At 48.0% G+C, this 18,565-nt stretch overlaps 1 protein-coding gene across 2 annotated transcripts in view; it reads left to right on the top strand.

The window, feature by feature from the left end:
* Positions 1-307: 307 nt before the first annotated feature.
* Col17a1 (collagen type XVII alpha 1 chain) overlaps positions 308-18,565 on the top strand; it is a 43,411-nt gene continuing 25,153 nt past the window's right edge. For both annotated transcript variants that reach the window (XM_021640227.2, XM_021640226.2), the window contains exons 1-13: positions 308-539; positions 5,979-6,041; positions 7,962-8,006; positions 8,883-8,987; positions 9,754-9,885; positions 10,843-10,890; positions 11,802-11,837; positions 12,887-12,934; positions 14,148-14,291; positions 15,523-15,681; positions 16,365-16,436; positions 17,242-17,313; positions 17,972-18,040. In XM_021640227.2, the coding sequence (XP_021495902.1) occupies positions 5,990-6,041; positions 7,962-8,006; positions 8,883-8,987; positions 9,754-9,885; positions 10,843-10,890; positions 11,802-11,837; positions 12,887-12,934; positions 14,148-14,291; positions 15,523-15,681; positions 16,365-16,436; positions 17,242-17,313; positions 17,972-18,040 (982 nt within the window). In that variant the 5' untranslated portion in view covers positions 308-539; positions 5,979-5,989. The remainder of the gene's footprint in view (positions 540-5,978; positions 6,042-7,961; positions 8,007-8,882; positions 8,988-9,753; positions 9,886-10,842; positions 10,891-11,801; positions 11,838-12,886; positions 12,935-14,147; positions 14,292-15,522; positions 15,682-16,364; positions 16,437-17,241; positions 17,314-17,971; positions 18,041-18,565) is intronic.

Genomic DNA, 18,565 nt, shown 5'->3' with positions numbered 1-18,565 from the left:
CTGTGAGCAGAGATGTCACATGAAGCATGCGTGCTGGCATTCAGCTGCCCTGTGGTACCAAGGAGGGGAATTTGCTAGGAATTGCTGGGTTATGGTTGTTCTTCAGCTGCAAAGGCAAGGGAGATGTTGTGAAGGTTATTTTCCATGGGCCAGTCCTCTGTTCCCCTTTCCCCACAGGTCTATAAATGGTTAATGTACCTGACCTAGCAGGAGAAGTTTTCTGCCTTCTGTAAAGTTTGGTTCCTGGAGGCAGATTTTTTTAAATCCAGCAAGTGTCAGATAATTGGAAGGGTGGAGTGAGGCTGCAAACCGCGGCACACCTTTGTCAGGACTTGTTTTGAAGCAAAGCGCTGAAGGAAACAAGAGGGAGAGAAGAAGCGAACATTTTTGAAAGATCACTCAGCTTTAACACACCTTGGCTGGGTCTGGATAAAAAAAAAAAAGTGGCACTGCAAACTTCTAGAAGAAAGGCATCAGAGGAAGGAAGAGAGGGGGTGTCCGCTCACAACTGCCTCCAGTTCCTCCAGACTTGAAGCCAGGTGAGTTACAGCTACACCGAGCTTTCTCCTTTGCTCTGAGACTTTCGTTTGAGACTTGCTTTCAACTGTGAAATGTTTGTTAGGGAAAACAAGACGAAATTCATGTCTCAAGTTCTGGTTGAAGCAGTTAATTGGCCACACAATGGCTGTGTGGAGAATACCAAGGAAGGTCCACGTAAGGCAAAGAAAAGGCCATTTGAGAGCTGGTGGGCCCTCCCAGCAAGAACTGTTCTCCATTACTGGAAAGAGGCTTGTACTAAAATCTTGCTGGCTGGTATCACCCATATCCCTGTCTCTCCTTCCTATTAGACAGTGGAATGGCTCAGGAGGGGAATTCCAGTGCAGGTGAGTGGCGGCCTCCCGGTGCCCAGTGGGGGCTGCCCAGACCTCTGAGGCTGGAAGGCTGGGGGCTCAGCTAACATTGCTGTTCCTAGTGTTAAACTCTCCTAACTTAAAGAAAAGAGAAACCTTTGAATGCTGTGACTGGTCCAGGAATTTTCCTGGAGTCAAATTGGAAGGGAGAGAGACAGACAGAGAGAGAGAAAGAGAAAGAGAGAGAGAGAGTATGTTTCTATGTTTGTACTTTTCACTGGCCAATTTGACCTCTTTCTTTCTCCTCCTCCCCCCACCCAAAAAAAAATCACTTTGAGTTCAGACTTACCAGTTTTGGTCTAATTGGACCACAGTTCTCCTGACTGGCATAGTGCCCCTTCACTTCTGAGGTGGGGCAACCCTCTGGAGTCTCGCTTCTCCCTAGGAGCAGTTACCGAACAGTCTAAAGTTTGAAACTGTTATGTCCTCAAAATGTGCCGAAGTTTTTACTAGTGCTTACTGGGAAAGTGGGACCATTTCTTCCCTCCTCTGTGCTCTTTCTTGGAGCTGAGGCACAAATCTGAGAAAACTAACCCGACACTAGTCCATCTGCTGATGGATGCCCTCAGATAATTAGGGGTTCTGCCTTGCTCTTAGGCCCTGCATAATACCACACCAGTATGTACAGGGGTCAGATACAGTAAAAATCCCACTTTAAAACAAACCCTTTGATTGGGGAAACAGAGCAGGCCCACCAAGTTACCAGGGGCAGTTAGACTGTAACCAAATGGAAAATGGTCTGTTGGCAATGCTTGGCTCATTCACCACCATGAGTGGCAGCAGCCACAGTGGCCACTGAGCTGACATAACTACAAGCTAGTGTCTTATCTATGGTCACGGAACTCTAAAGTGACCAAATGTCATAGGTAGCAAAGTCACCTCTAGGTGTTGAAGAGCTAAACCCACAATGTACACACCAGGGCTCTGCTTTCCCTGGCCCTGAACCTACTTGGCTCGTGTGTGCTGTCAGATAAGTGTGGCCAGGGCGTGATTTTCTCATTCTGTAGCAATTTCAATGTTGTTTTATTTTAAAACTTACAGTCTATAGAGATTGGAGTAATAAAGAGATTAAAAAACACTTTTGATTCTTTAGCAGAATAGAAGCACTTGTTCCTAAGATTAAAAGTTAGAAATAAAAAACATTTATCCGAATTATTCTTCCATCTATATCAAGAATGGGTGTTTCGGCTGCAGTAGTGGTGCACTCCTTTAATCCCAGCACTCGGGGAAAGCAGAGGCAGGAGGATCTCTGTGAGTTTGAGGCCAGTCTGGTCTACAGAGTGAGTTCCAGGATAGCCAAGACTACACAGAAAAACCCTGTCTCGAAAAAAAATGTGTGTTTCATGTATCATTAGAAGATAAGGTCAAGGCCATGGTTTGCTGTCACTGGTTAGTCCTTCCTTGCATGTACGTTAGACCACATCGCTGTCTGAATAGTTTTAAGTGGATATGACACAATTCAAATAAAACGTAAAGGAAACAGGAAGTTATCAAAGTAGAAAACTTTTTCAAATTTTGTCTTCATCCATAAGAAAGTCACATGGGGATCATTTGCCTATTTCCCAAAATATAGTTATTGCCATGAAATAACTATAAAGCAGCTCCTAAGAACAGTGGGTGGGCATGTTCTTACTCACAGAGAAGCTAAAACAGGTTGACCTCAGAGAAGGAGTGAGAATGGTGATTACCAGAGGCTGAGAAGTATAGGGGATGGGAAAAGACGGAGGTTGGCTAACAGTTGCCAAAACAGTCAGGTGAGAAGAGCTCAGTCTCGTGTTCCACAGCACAGGACTTCAGTAGACTTGGCAGTGATTTATCATGTGTGTTATGAACAGCCAGAAGAAAGGTTTGTAGGTATCAACACTCAGATAAAGGGCTTAAGGAGGTGGAAATGCTACTTACCTTGACTGGATCATTGCATGTGTACCTGTACCTAATATAACACACATTTGATAACACACATTTACTACATAACTTGAAAATACATCTGAGAGCCAGGAGTGGTGGCACACACCTTTAACTCCAGCATTCAGGAGGCAGAATCAGGTGGATTTCTATGAGTTCAAGGCCAGCCAGGGCTACATAATGAGACCCTGTCTTAAAATAAGTAAATAAAAGTAAACAAATATCAGGAAAAATTGTAGATGGAAATCAGTATAAGTTTAGAATTAAGAACTTAAATGACCCACTCTTCCTTGCCAGCTATGAAGCCCAAACATCTAGGAAGTTAAGAATTATGTTCGTTGACAAAGCTTCCATTAAGTGGTACTTGGGGAACTCCAGAGCACAGCCAAGGACTACCAGGAACGGCAGGCTCAGGCACGAACCCAGCTGAACTTTTACATTTTTAAGAAAAACCTACCAGTTCTTAGAATGACTCAAACAGAAGATCTGTCCAGTGGGACAGTCCTAGCCCAGGTGTGTGCCCGCACCCATCATTCTCCATGAAATAACGAACTCCTGGAGAGTCTCTTATGTTTGATTTAACGAACTCCTGGAGAGTCTCTTATGTTTGACATCCCTGCCCTCTGCAACGGTCAGGAGGGACAAAGAAATGCACTGCTATCGCATATCCATGTAAGAAAGGCTCCATGCTAAGAGGGTGAGGTCTACCTACCTGCGGCAGGCTCTACCCACAATGCCCTTTCCACTGAGGAACTCAGTGCTGAGAAATGGCTCAAAACCAGGAATGTCAGGAAGCCACAGAACAGGCTGTCTCTTTGTGCCTTGGGGAAGCTGAGGAGCGTGTGGCTTTTTGCTATAGAAACTATAGGAGAAGGCGGTTTGTTGTTAGGATTTGGAGAGTAGGTAAAGGGCCTAGGAATGCCTATTATTGCCCTAAATACAAAACAAAACAGCAGAATGAACCAAGTTAGCTCCTGGAGACTGGAATTCTACTGAGCTATAATCCACCTGCCTTCATAGCTATCATATCATAGCTATCAGTCAATCCCGTTGTTACCACTCATGGAAGTATCAAAAACAATGCCTCGTACAAAGAGATCTCGATATTATAGTAAACCAGTAACTTCAGGGTAAATTTCATATTAGTTAAATACCAGCCAGTCATCGCCCTAACCAGCATCTGAGTGTATCGAAATGTTTAATCTCCTCAGATACCTCCTGGTTCATAGCTAATGGTCAATTTAAGAATATGATGGTGATAGTTTTAAAAACTCAGCAGAGACCATCAGAGGTCCTGAGACTATTAATTCTTAGACTAAGGATCTCAAAGAGGACACCCACCTTCACACAGAGAGCATGCACAGTCTTAGAGGCTACAACCAGACTCCCGCCTGGTCACCAGCCAGCTCTGGCCTTTAATGAGGCTAGACTCCCTTATTAGGCTGTTTATAGAGCCATTCCTGTAGCTCCAGGAAACATACTTGTAAAGACATTCTGCGGCATCTCAGATGCAACTAAATTCTTTCCATGATGCCACATTCCTTGTCTGGAGCTAAGTTTAAGAAACACCGATGAACAAGGAGTTGGCACATTCAGCCAGGCCCTGCCAGTCTTGCCTAATTCCACCAGGATGCTGAGCTGGTCCGATTTTGTCATGGTCTCACCAAGGAAGTCACCTCAGGCTACGTTATGACTTGCATAGATGAGACCTAGACATGTTTGCCTTTGTGGGTTCCTTCCTCCACTACAAACAACAAACAAAAACTCCTAAGAAAAATACAATCCAGACTAGACTATATTTATTTCCATTCTGATTTGTTCTTGTTGTTGTTCTCTGTTTTTGGGTTTTGGTTTCTTGAGATAGGGTTTCTCTGTGTATTAATTCTTAGACTATGCCTTTGGCTGTCCTGGAGCTTTGTAGAGCAGGCTGGCCTCGAACTCACAGAGATCTGCCTGCCTTTGCCTCCCTGAGTGCTGGGATTACAGGCATGGACCACTGCGCCCAGCTCATTCTGATTTTTTAAAAAATTAAAATAACTTTATGGTTCCACCTCAAAACACACACACACACAGAGAGAGCCACAAACAAGCAAACAAATCAAAACTATGTTGTGAGACTGAAAAAATGCCTCATCAGTTAAGGGCACTGGCTTGCTCTTCCAGAGTGCTCAGGTTTGATTCCTAGCACCCACATGGCACCTCACAACCATCTTCAACTCCCATTTCAGGGGTCTGACACCCTCTTCTGGCCTCCACAGGCTCCAGACATGCATGTGGTACACAGACATACAGGCAGACAAACTATCCATACACAAAATTTAAAAAAAACAAAAAGCATGCTGTAGCTATCTGCTGTGCTGTTGTGCTTGTGTGTGCTCTAGAGATGGCCTGTTCTGGGGTGCACACTTTGCAAACCATAAAGACCTACACAAGCATAGAATGTGATTTTTACCCATCAAGCACGGTTCTAACATTCAAACTCTAACACAGCTTGGAGGTCATATAGTCACATAATCCCACCTAGAACACAGAATACTCAAATGTGTGTGTGCACAAGTGGGTGTTTATTAAGGCAGGGCATCTTACTGAACACAGGGCTTGCCAATTCTTGCTAGTCAAACAAGCCAGCTGATTCTGGGGATCCCCTGTCTCTGTCTCTGCCTCTGCCTCTCAGGTGCTGGGATTGCAAGCAGCCACCACGCCTGCCCGGCTGATCCGGGGAATCTAACCTCTCGTCCTTATGTTTGTCTCATGAGCATTTACTCCGCAGAGCCATCTCCCAGCCCTAGAACACAGAGCACCACAAGGCACATGAAAATGCACTAGTCAGTGCTACAGTATCTCAGTACACACCTAGGCAAAACATAGATGTTACAGTCAGACAAGGGTCAGGTACTGGGGCTGCTGAAGCCTCGGGTGCTCAGCAGAGGGCAGGCTGTCCTACTAGATCCTAAAAGGAGTAGCCTGGACACGGAAACTACTGAATTTGGAAACAAGCAACAGCCAGAATGGGGGCAAGTGCCTGGACAAGATGGGTTTTGACTGCTCTGAAACGGGTTTTTTATTAACTTGTGTGTGTGTGTGTGTGTGTGTGTGTGTGTGTGTGTGTATGTGTGATGTGGAGCCTAGACTTGCTAAAAGCAATGGCTTCTGTTCCTGCAGGTGGCTATGGGATGGATGTGACCAAGAAAAACAAGCGAGATGGCACTGAAATCACTGAAAGAAGTAAGAGTGTTTGGATTTCTTTTACTCATAACTGTGTTAGCTCATCTGAAAGCAGAGACAATAATCCACCCATGTTCCAACACCGCCATCACTGTCTCCAAATACCTTCACAGACTCTATCCCCTTTCCCATGAGCGTTCTTCTGGATCTTTACTTTCATGCTCTTATAATCAAATGAGTTCTGCGTCTTGTTCCAGGATGAAAATTGCCATTTCTGGGCCCAGGAGTGTGGCTCAATGGTAGACTACCTTTCTAGACTTGGGTCACTATCCCCAGTACCACAGAAGATAAAAAGAGAAATGGAGAAAGGGAAGGAGGAAGGGCTGAGAGGAGTAGGGAAGGAGAGATGAAAGAAGAAAGAGAAAAAAAATTTTCCTGTGTGTAGTTACCATGAGCAGAATTTTAATACTTGTGGTTTGATGACTGCCTAATTCTTGTGGTTTATTTAGCTCTGTCTCTACCTAGGGATATAGGGCAGCAGAAATCTAAAAGCATAATATCTTATGTCAGAGGCTGGGGCTAACAAGACACTGGTGTCCCCACCCAAATCTCCACTCAAGCTGGAAAACACATACACTTACTTCATGGAACTGTCCAAGTGATAAATTCAGGGGTGTGTAAACAGTCTCACCAGTAATTCTAAATTAGGAAACGTTTTCATTTATTGTGTGACTTTCATTTATTTCCAACAACAACAAGAAAAAAATCTGGCTCCACAGACTTGGAACTTTAGGTTAGAGAATAATTGATTTTTATGTGTCAAAAGAACTGCGGGAGGTCTACACAGTGAGAGGTTACTGGGCGCTCAAGGGCCATCATTCCGATGGAGCCGCTGCACCTTCCTGTGGAAAACCGTCCCCTTTTACACCTGGCGTACCCTTTCCACTGCACCCTGTCACGCCGTGGTCTGGGAGGACAAGACGGCTGATCAGAAGCATGTCCTGTGAAGGACAGAGGCGGGCGGACAGCGGGGCTGCACATGCACACAGTGGCCTGAGCCATCTCCTTCCACCCTGCTCTCCCTTCTTCCCCATGCACGCATGCGCTCCACACCAACACCTCCATACACATGTGCACATACGAAAGCCCTCCTCCAAAGAAAGAAGCAACTCCCACCAGTTGTTGTCTGGTTTGCTCATGGTGCTGTGACACACGTGAACCGACACACGTAGTGGCCCAGCCGGGTGAGGCCTGAAAGAGGGAGAGGCAGTGTTAACGGCCACAGTCAGACAAAAAGTTGGTCCTGCTCTGCTACTCCAGGAGAATGACTCCAGAGAAACAAGGTCCTGCTTCTAGCTGGTGTTTTCCCAAACAGGTGACACTGTTAGCGTCTCACTTGACACCAGAGAAACTGCAGGTAGTGTGTGAAAGGGGACCTTTCTCGGAGTCTGCTCTGGGATTCGCGTATGACTCCTACCACAGACCTCCACAGCAATTTTCTTAGGTTGCGATTCCTCTCCACGCCTTCCACACTCACACATGCCCGTGAGGGTCCCAGGATGAGTCACAGAACCCTAGAGGCCCCTCCGAATTCATCAGCTGGCCCAGGAGTTTGGGGGAAGGAACAGAGCAGAGATAGTACGTGTGGCTCTCAGAAAAAAGAGGCTAGGCCTGCTTCAGCCTGAAAGCGAGGCCTGGACTGGAGCAAGCAGTGAGAGGCCTGGGTGCCATGACAACTCATTCTCCAATCAATGGGTAGCTAACTTCTTTAGGCACCAAAGAGAAATTTTATATTCTAGATGCATTAAGCATCTAAAATCGTTGCTATTGTTCATATTTTCAGATTTCTTGTCATAAGACACAGCTATTCAAAACTCCTTGCTGAGCCTAATGCTTAACCTGTGGCAGACACCAGGCCCTGCCAAAACCCAGCAATGCCAGTATATGTCACAGCATCCCCTCTCTCCTTGTCTTTTCCAGTTGTCACAGAAACAGTAACTACCAGACTCACATCCTTACCACCAAGTAAGTGTCTCTGTCTCTGTCGGTCTCCTGTGAAGGCGCTATGCTGTGCTCTTGAACATGGGAGTTCACTTTCCCACTGGAAAAATCCGCTCTCCGGAATGTTCTTTTGCTAGCAGCTATGTGATGTGAATTTAAACACCACAGCAGCTACCAGTTTGTGGCATGGTGGCGCGCACTGCTTGCTTCAGTCTAATCTAAGGGCGTTCCCATCACTCCCTCCTGTTTATTCACAGTCATGCTCTCTGCTCCTCTCCTCTCCACAACCCCTCGGAACTCTGTCCGCTGTCTGTCTTCATGGGTTTGCTAGTCTAGTCAGTAAAACACCAGAAATCCTACCCTCCAGGAGCACTCCACTTTTGTTCAGGAGTTCCTAAGGATTTGTCGGTGGGTTCTAACAACAGAGATCAAGTCCAAAGTCCCAGCACTATCCCCGGGCCCTCATGGGTTTTGGCATAGGGAGGACCCACCCATCTGTGGCCACAGCAGGGTGGTAGAAGCAAGTCAAAGTGTCATCCTGAGCCACCTTTAGTCCTTCCGGCACTCCTAGTGGCTGATGTGTCTGGGCCCTGATCGGGCATTCGAAAGAAGCAAAGCCCAGCAAGGTTCACCTGAGATGGAGGAGCTTGCATCACTCAGCTGCCTCGGCTAATTTCCTGCTGAATGGCTTTCTGTGCTCCGCCAGAATGCTCTCATTCCACCAAGCAGGATATTCATTCCAGATGTCTGTATTGAAAATAAGTAGGGGAAAGGGCAGCTTGGGATTTGGAGTGTGGTAAAGGAGAGCTCCCAGCCGGCAGGGTCCTGGTGAGAAAGGAGGGGAGGAAGAGGAGACCCTCTGACCTGGATCCACCTTGAGGCTGTCACCTGCTTTTGCAGAAGGGAGCACCAGCAATGGATACGCTAGAACAGGCTCTCTCGGTGGAGGGAGTCGGCTGGAGAAGCAAAGCCTGACTCATGGTAGCAGCGGCTACATCAACTCAAGTAAGCGGCCGCTGGTGTGGGGGCGGGATGGTGGATAGCGATGAGGAACAGTGAAAATCCACCAGCGGCAGTCAGAGTACGAGGGGGACCATCATCCCATCTGCCATTCATTCCACATCCCCCCCACGAGTTACCCAAATGACAAGGGAAGGGAGAATTGACTCTCTAATCACCAGCCTTGAACACCTATGTAAAAATGGCTCCAATTTTCCTTAAATCTCCAGGACAGGTAACACTCATTGGTTCAGAAGCCTTCAAGGCAAGGTGGTTGCTCACACTGATTCGCTCTGTTTAAGCCACACCTTTTAGGAAAGTTTGCAAGTGAACCCTGAGCTGCTCTGCTGAAGGCCTTTAAGGCAGGATGCCCAGCCAGGCAAACTCCCAACGTGAACCTGCAGTCTTTCCCATGAAAATAAAAGAAAGCAGAAGTATGACAGAAACAAGCACACTCACATAGCCAACCCTGGAAGCCATTAAGTCTCCATAGAGAAAATAAAAAGGAAACGTAAACTCAGAAGGGCCTGCCCAGCCACCTGTCTACCAGCCCGCTGAGCAGAGGCTAGTCCTCAAGAAAACTACAGCATCCTTACCACTTCCATGCTGTGTGTGTGTGTGTGTGTGTGTGTGTGTGTGTGTGTGTGTACATCCCTCTCACACACATCCATCTCAGTGTCTGCCCCAGAAGGCAGCAGACTGAGTTTCGATGTAGTGGGATCATCTCCGGCGAGGCGGTGCCCTGAGGATTTACACTCTTTCCCAATGGCAGGTGGGAGCATCCGAGGCAGCGCGTCCACCTCCAGTTACCGGAGAGCCCACTCGCCGGCCTCTACCCTGCCCAACTCTCCAGGCTCCACTTTTGAAAGGAAAACGCACGTGACCCGCCATGGAACTTACGAAGGTATCCGCAGAAGAGAACCGATCTCTTCCCGGCATAACTTCACTCGTCCTGTGCATGATGGCTTCTTGGCTTCTCCTGTGTGTCGGCACTCCACCCCATCTTTCTCCTCACTTCTTGATTTCCCTTGTGGACTCCAAGTACTGGAATATTTATGCATTCATTTACATGCATTCATGTATCTTCTCATTTTTTAATCCACTTCGTCACTTTTCAACTAGCATGTTATGTTTTACACTGAACGAAATGCCTTATGGATCTTGTCTTCAAGGACCCCAGAATCTATAGACAATTGGAGATGACAGAGATAGCAGTGACACTGAGTAGACAGGGGTCACTACTTTCCGCTAAGAAAATCAAGGATGTCTCTATGGAGGTGGTGGTACCTCAGCCTGAGCATCCTAGTGATACTCATAGACGGAAGGACAGAACAGTCCAGGGTGGGAAAGCGCTGGAGTACAGGACAGTCCAGGGCTAAAGATGGAGTGGGGGGCCCAGACTGTGCTAGAATTTGACTTTAGTCTCCACATAAGAAGACACAGAGGTTTTTTGAGCCAAACAGTGAATCATATTTGAGCCCCAGAAAGCCATGGGTATATGACAGGTTAAAAGGAAATCTTCAATAGTCAAGAAGAGAGAAGTATGGGCTGGATTCAGCGGAGAAGGAAGGCCGGGAGTTGTGAGGTAAAAGTTGGCGGGCTTTGCGGTTGAGGAGCCGTAAGGAGAACCTGGAACCAGCCATCCCCCTGGGGTTTCAACTGCAGACTGGGCTCGTGGTGGTGTCAGCAGCTGAAACAGGACACTCAAGAGAAGGCCCCTGCTTGGGTGAATTCCTCTTGAAGAACCTCCTGAAACCCTCCCAGCTATGGGGGTTCACGCTGCTGTGGCTGGCGCCCCGGCCCCTCCCGCAGGAAGCCTTATGGAGAGCCATTTGTACTAAGTGTCACATCTTCTCTCCAGGGAGCTCTAGCGGCAACTCCTCCCCTGAGTACCCGAGAAAGGAACTCGGTAAGTCCTCGGCTTAGTTTCTGGAGAAATGCTTTAATGGGGCACTAAGAACAGGCCTGACTGGTGGGCTGTGGGGCAGGGGTTACCATGAGGCAAACGGATTCCTCTAAAAGAGTGTGGCTCCTGTTGAGTTGCTTGCCCCTTCACTCTGAAGCATCTTAAGGAGATTGGCAGGCTTGCTAACTTGCTCTCACTAGCATTTGCTCATGACACTCTTAAAATGGCAAGCTGTTTGCACAGGCTCATGCTAGGACACAGAAGCCCCTGAAGGCTCAGAATAACTGTAGGGACTCTTCCTTCCACGGGCTTCCCAGAGGACCAGCCACGGAGGAAGAGCAGCAGGCACAGGGCACAAATGCCTGACGTCCCAGTGCCTCCTCTGTAACTCCCTTCCCAGGGCCACATCATACACCTGGGCCTCCCCAAGCTGTGTGTTCACCTGACTTTAAGTCTTAGGTCTGTATTCATAGACTCTCAATGTACAGATGAATCGAGGTCAGGGCCAGTGATTATGAAATGATTAAAATTTTCTATATTTGCTTACACTAAAAAAACTAAGGCAGGCTTCAATAAGGAAAGATTTTGCAGTCTTTGGGTCCACTTGGCAATGTTTTCAATTGGTCCAAATGTATCACACACACACACACAGACACACACACACACACACACACACACCCCTCAGGCACAGTGCTCTAAACATTAGCTTGCTCAACATTTTTTTAGCTAAATCGCATTGAGATGTTGAAAAACATTATTTACACTTCAGCATCTGGGAATCATTTATTTAGCATCTGCTAAATAGAAAACCCCCTGTCTGGATTTAGACACTGTGAAAATATCCCCAAGTGTCAAAAATATTCAGCATGCCATCTTTTATATGTGCCTAAGACCACCATATTTCTCTTTCTCAGCATCTTCTGCAACCAGAGGACGAAGCCAAACACGGGGTGAGTACCATTACATAATTCAGTTCTGTTCACTCTGAGCAGCTAGTACCTGGCAGCCTGGAGACAGAAAGCCTCACATACAAGAATAAGTAAGACTTATTCTTGTAAGAGTAAGTCAGTACTCTAGGCTAAGTAAGTACTTACTCTAAGAGTAAGAGTAAGTCAGTACTCTAGGCTCATTCATCTGCCAGAATGAGCCTAGAGTACTGACAAGAGCCTTGGCCAACTCCATGAGCATGGGAAGGGCTTATCTGCTAATGACCTAACCAGCTCCGTGAGCAGGGATCCGAACACGCAGTGACAATCTGAGCAACAGAGATGCCACGTCTGTCTTTACAGCTGGCCTCCCAGATATGCTTTCATTTGCCATTATATGCCAAGACACGCAAAAGCCCCTCTTTTTCAAATTATTGCAAGGGACAGTTTTGTAAACTCGGCGTCCAGAGATGAGAGAGGAGGACTCTAGGAAGAGCCACCCTAGCAAAGCCCTGAGTGGCCACGGGAGCCTTGTGTCAGGGTGGGCAGAAGCAGAGTCCTTTGCAGGCTCGGCGTGTTCTTTCTGACCAATGTTAGGCTCCCATTGTGTCTCACTGTCATCAGGAGCCCAAGTTCGGGCTACATCAGCCACCCACAGCTTTAGAATGGTTGTTAAAAGACACCCACTCTCTACGTGAAGCTAATACTGTTAAGGCTTATGGGATTCCTGATCTGGTGACTAAGTGAACCCTGAAGGCTTTAGAAATCTCCTTCCCACCCCTACCTCAAGTGAGCTGAGAGGCAGAAAGCTGACAACTGTAAAGTGGGTGGTGATAAAGTGTCTTGGGGCTTCTTGGCTGAGCCTGGGATTTTAAGTCTCAGGTACAATGTACAGTTGGCAACTGGAGTGGGAAATGGCCATCCCTTTTGTAGCAACACCAAGGTTTCCTGGTGAAGGACTCCGAAATCACAAAGTAACCCAATGAGTCAGCCATGCTCTGGTCAGAAGTCAGGGTCCAGGACAGTGAGGCAGACGCCTTCATCCTCGCTCTCTCTTCTCTCCCCTCATGCAGAGAGTGAAATTCGAGTTCGGCTGCAGAGTGCATCACCGTCCACCAGATGTAAGTGGTCACTGTCCTGCTACCATGAAAGGGCCTGGGAAACCCTCAGAGTAAATCAGGACAGATGGAGCACAGTGCTGGGGAGTTAGGGGCTGGTGCTGTCCCTTCCCCCCCTCCCTCTGTGTGTGTGTGTGTGTGTGTGTGTGTGCTCAATCATCAAACATCCTTGAGGGTTTCGGTCCGGAGCTAAGTTTCTGAGTAAGAAAGACATGGTCCTTGGTTAGTAGTTCAGAGTCTAATGGGGAAACTGGAAAGCCAGTCAACACCCACAACTCAGTGTGAAAGAAAGCACAGCCGGGGATGATGAGACAGAGGGAAGGGAAGCCCTCCTATGCTAGGGGATCGGGGTTAGGCTTGGAAGATGTGGCTGTCTGGAGACCGTCAAGGGGCAGTTCTCTATGGAGTTGCAATGAGAGAGTTCAGATGAGAGAAGATTTAGGAGTCGAAAATAAGGGTTTTACCTTCATCGCCAAGGTGAGAGCTTCGTACCTGGATAGGATCTGACTCCAGGTCTAATGCTTCCTCGCCAGAGTCCTTCAGGCTTTGAGATGTTGATCCCAGAGGAAGGGGCTTTCTGGGGAGAGAGGTGGGGCTTTTCCTGCACCTTCTGTCTATCAGTGTGCTTGTCTCCTGCTCATTGTCCTTGACACGGCTTCCTTCCTGTTTGCCACTCTGAGGGGACACAAGGACCAGGTTCTACTAGTTCACCTTGATGCAAATAGCAGCAGCCCAGACAGAGCAGACACTAAAGCAGATGCAGAAAAGTGTTTAGGAGCGATAAACCTCAGATCCCTTTGTCACTGAGGCACACCAGCTCATCCAAGGCACCGTGTTCAGAGGAAAGGCAATTAATTGTTAAGCTGGCTTCTTAAAGAGCCTAGCTCCCTAACTGCCCAAACCCAGATGACAATGTCTTCCAGTCACAGTCACCCCTGTGGTGCCTAACGAAGTCAAATCAGAAAATCTCCCCCAAGGACTCAAAGCTCCTTGTGCGAAGCTCTGTATTTATGAGGCTATTAAGTTGCAAACTGTCCGGTTGATAAAAGCTTTAAATTGGCAAAATTCAAAAATTATAAAGCTAATGGAAAATATCCCCATGTATGAGGTAGATGCCCGCCCCTCTGATATCAGAATGCCCTCATTGTTCCTTCCCTGATCTTTGGCCCTGGGAAAGTGTCCTGGGGCTGACGGGAAAGTCTGGGTTTCTTTGCAGGGACAGAATTGGATGAAGTCAAGCGTTTGCTTAAGGGAAGCCGATCTGCAAGTGCCAGTCCCACCAGGAACACCTCCAACACACTCCCCATCCCCAAGAAAGGCACCGTAGAGACCAAAATGGTGACCGCAAGCTCCCACTCAGGTAAGCCTCGCAGCTCCAGTCTGCCATGGGAGCTTGGGGACAATGTGACAGATTACGCTAAAGACCTTTCAGCTTTGCCAGCCCTGGAAAAGTAGTGAGCGTCTGCCTTTCCACACAGTGAATGTTTGGGCGGGGCTTTCTTATCCACCTGGTCAGCTGTCTTCTAAGGAGGTGGTACCCGTCTCTACATCCTTGAGATTCTCCCCAGCAGGTTCTGAAAGTCCTGAAAATGTTGCCAGGTTCCCCAAGAAACGAGAGGAAAGTTGTAGTGTTCTCATCAATGAAGTATTTATCCTATGCCTACTCTGTGTCAAGATCTGAGGAAAAGCTCTAGACAAGAGAAGTCTAGCCAATGCCCTGGTAGAGAGGAGGGTCTCTGGAGAGCTGAACAGGATACCAAGAGGCTAGGGTCACACGGGATGAGAAGACAGCCTTATGGAGTGTGTGTCTTCCATGAGGGAAATACTTCTTTAGATGACAGAAAGAGAAGTTAGCAGAGCCACGGATGAAGATGAGCAAAGAAATCACATCTTCTGTGAATGAAGATTTCCTGTTGTTTCTGGGAAAGTCTTGACACCATGACCTTCCTTGTGTGACTTCCCTATAAAGCCAAGCTTCCTTCGTGTTAGCAATGGTGTGACCAGTAACAGGCAGAAATGGCATCAGATTTGAAGAGGCATGAAAAGTCCTGCCAGGACTTTCCAGAGTGCCTTTGGACCTGGCTGGCTCACAGAGGCACCTTAATGAGGATCTACGCAAGAAGGCTGCTCTGTTCAAGAAGTTATTATTACCTGAACACTCCTTTGTCGGATGCATACCCCACATTGCAAGGGTGCCTAGAAGTAGCTCCTGACTGAACTACCCCTTGGCATCTTTGAAAATAGCAAAGCAGTAAGGGTTATCCCCGTTGGTGGGGACAGACCACCAGGTTAAAAAAAAAAAACAAAAACTTATAAGACACAATGAGTGACACTAAAGGAAAATTAATTCCAAATTTCATCAGGAATTGGCAAGAATTTTGTGATCTAAGAGATCAAGTCTTGACTTCAGTCAAAAGTAGAATGACTCAGTACCTCATTCTGTCCTGAACTGGGGGGAGGGAGGGTCCTGAAATATAGGACCTTCAGTGCTAAACTCAGGGAAGCTCCAGGAGGACGAGCAACCGAGTTCCCCAGCAGGAAAGAGTCCCCTCTCCCTCAGCAGTGAAGTGTGTGTGTGTTTCTGTTTCCAGTGTCAGGGACCTACGACGCGACAATGCTGGACACCAACCTTCCCCAGCATATGTGGTCCTCCACCTTGCCTGCAGGGTCCTCCATGGGGACCTATCACAACAACATGACAACCCAGAGCTCATCTCTGCTCAACACCAACGCCTACTCGGCAGGATCAGGTAGGCGGAGGACGCGCGCACGCGCGCACACACACACACACACACACACACACACACACACACACACCACAGCTTCTCACGCGAAGGCAGGCGGGGACAGCGGTGGCTCCACCCTGCTCATGAAGATTTCCCTCAGTGTGTGCCAGCCCCAGCGCCTCCTGGGAAGGGATTTTTATGGCCTAATGTCTCAAGCCCTTCCCAATGGAAAGGCATTCATTTCAACACAATCAGCTAGATTTCAACTAGACTCTACAAGGTGTTTTTTATAGAATGAACATTCAAAACAGCGTATCAGAGGAAACACAATGGAAAACAACAGAATGCCTCGTATCAATGAGTGTGAATTGATTGTGGGAATCTTGAGCAACGCAACTAAACTTCTGAGATCCCACTCTATGAAATGGGGCCACCAACAAGGGAGCCATTAACTGGACCCTCTTGTCTACTCCAGGGCTGGCTACCCAAAATTGCCTCTGGCTACGACCGAAGGTGCCGTAGATTGGTGTTCAGTTCTCTGCATCAAAGAGAGAGAATTGAATATTAAGGTTTTCTTTTTGTTCTAACAACAAACATGTAACAGAACATTTGAGCCAGATCCCAGCATTTCTTGACACATCCCAAGTATCTGAGCTTCTGCCTTGCCCTGAGCCTTGCTCTCCCCTGCCTTCTCCTTCCCACTGTAGTCTTTGGAGTGCCAAATAACATGGCGTCCTGCTCGCCTACGCTGCATCCGGGGCTCAGCAGCTGCTCTTCAGGTCAGTGCTGCCACCTTGTCACCTTTTCCTCTTATGCTATTGTTATGTTGTGTGAGCGAGTGTTTTGCCTGCGTGGGTGTTTGCTCACCACAAGTGTGATGTGCCTGTGGGGGGTAGAAGGGGGCGTTGGGTCACCTGGAACTGGAGCTTCCGTATATCAGCGCTGGGAGTCACACCAGTTAAGGCAATGCAGACAATCTGCCATAGGCACACCCACAGGCCACAGTCCCTCACCAAGAATCTTCCCAGGTCATTCTAGGCCATGTTAGGTAGTTAAGTCAACAACCACACCCTTGGTGTCAAAACCAGGGCAAGGATTTAGCAAAGTGTGGTAGCACATGCCTTTAATCCCAGAACTCCAGAGGCAGAGGCGGGCAGATACTGGAGTTCAAGAACCTACTGATCTATGTAGTGAGTTCTAGGGCTGTGTAGAGATATGCTGTCCCCAAAGGGAGTCTTCAAATAAACAACTTCAAATAAAGCTCAGTAGGTTGTTTTGTTTTGTTTTGTTTTTTACTGTGTCCCACCCAGGCCATTGCCCCTGTGCAGACCTGAGGTTTAGAGCAGGGGAAGGGGTGTGGGGACCCTCAGCTCCTGCATCCGACTGGCTTACTCCCTATTCAGAGTAGACCGTGCAACCCAGAGGAAGCAAGAGAATCCTGTGAAACAACAGGAATTAAGTGAATCTGTGAAGAATAAAATAGCAGCAGTTTTCGTGAAAATGGTCTGGGGGCTCCAGGAGGCTTCCAGCATCCAGAGGGCATCCCAACTTGTAGTTCTCACGTGTTCTCCATTTCTCTCACAGTGTTTGGCATGCAGAACAATCTGGCCCCCAGCTCTTCTGGCCTTTCCCATGGCACAACCACCTCTTCCACAGGTTGGTAGCGTAAATTGGGAGCTTAGGAACTTAGACACTACAGCCCACAACATACCTTTCACAAACAGCCAAAAGGACCAGTAGGCCTCTCCCGCCAATGAAACAGCCCCCTCTCCCAGCCTAGAGATGCCAACGCTCATTGCTCACTATCTCCAATGTGAGTTAAACACACAGCGAGCCTGTAGGTCCAGCACTGTGACTTCTAGTTCCACGGGTCTCTTAGCCCAGCGAGGCAGGGCAGTGGTCTCTAAGCTCACAGCTCACTCTTCCGCAGCCCACTGCCACTTCAAAGAACTCGGTGCTTGCTTTGCCAATGTGCCAAACGGGGCCGTTGCCCCTCTGTGCAGAGCAGGGGAAGGGGTGTGGGGCCACCCAGCTCCTGCCTCCAACTTGCCTACACCTTAGTTGGAGCACAACTTCCAAGCCACATGAAGCGATAAGACAATCCTGTTAAACAACGGGAATTAAGATAATTTGTGAAGAGTAAGGTTTAAGAAGACTTCCTCAAAGAAGGGCTTAAGAACAAGAAAAAGATACAGCTCTCTCCACAGCTGGAGAGAGCTGATTTCATGTGCTTCCTCTCAGCTGATCACTGCTCCAGAGCTGAGGAGGCCACCTCCCACGTTGGCCCGGCTCATTGATGCCTTCTCTCTTGCAGCATATGGTGTGAAGAAAAATGTGTCCCAGCCGCCCACTGTCACCAGCACTGGTGTGTCCACCTCTGCTGGTAAGTGTTGTTACCAATTTCTAGGGCCGAGGCTGGTGCCCGGGGAGAGGTGCCCTGCTATGCCACGTGGTGTCCTGGAAGAGAGGCTAGAACCTGTGGGTGGTCTGAGACCCACAAGTGCAACTCACCCCAAAGGTCTCATGGATGTCTCTACGGAGATGAGCATCCTCTGAACCTACCTTGGTTTTCCTCGCCCTCCACACCTGCCTCCTGCCTGTTACACTCCAGCCAGCACCCTCACTGCTCTCTAGAAAATCTTTATCAACTTGGGTCCACCCCATGCAATGAGCCTCATTCCACCATTACGTAGATTCCGGTGTGTCTCCTTCTAAACAGCAATTCATTCATTGAAAACAAAAATGTACTGAGCACCAATTTAGTATCAGACAGGCAGTTTGCTTTTCCAGGTGTCAAGGGAAGCAGGTGGACAAGACAGGACAGAATCGTGGTGAGAGCAAGACAATGCCAGGGGAGCAAGCATACCACAAACACAGAGACAAAGCAGGCCAGACAGCTACCGAGAAT

Source organism: Meriones unguiculatus, chromosome 1 (genome assembly GCF_030254825.1).
Source record: "Meriones unguiculatus strain TT.TT164.6M chromosome 1, Bangor_MerUng_6.1, whole genome shotgun sequence".
NCBI classification, from domain to species: Eukaryota; Metazoa; Chordata; class Mammalia; order Rodentia; family Muridae; genus Meriones; species Meriones unguiculatus.
The sequence above is the reverse complement of the archived record's forward strand: the minus strand, read 5'-3'. Positions and strand labels throughout refer to the sequence as shown.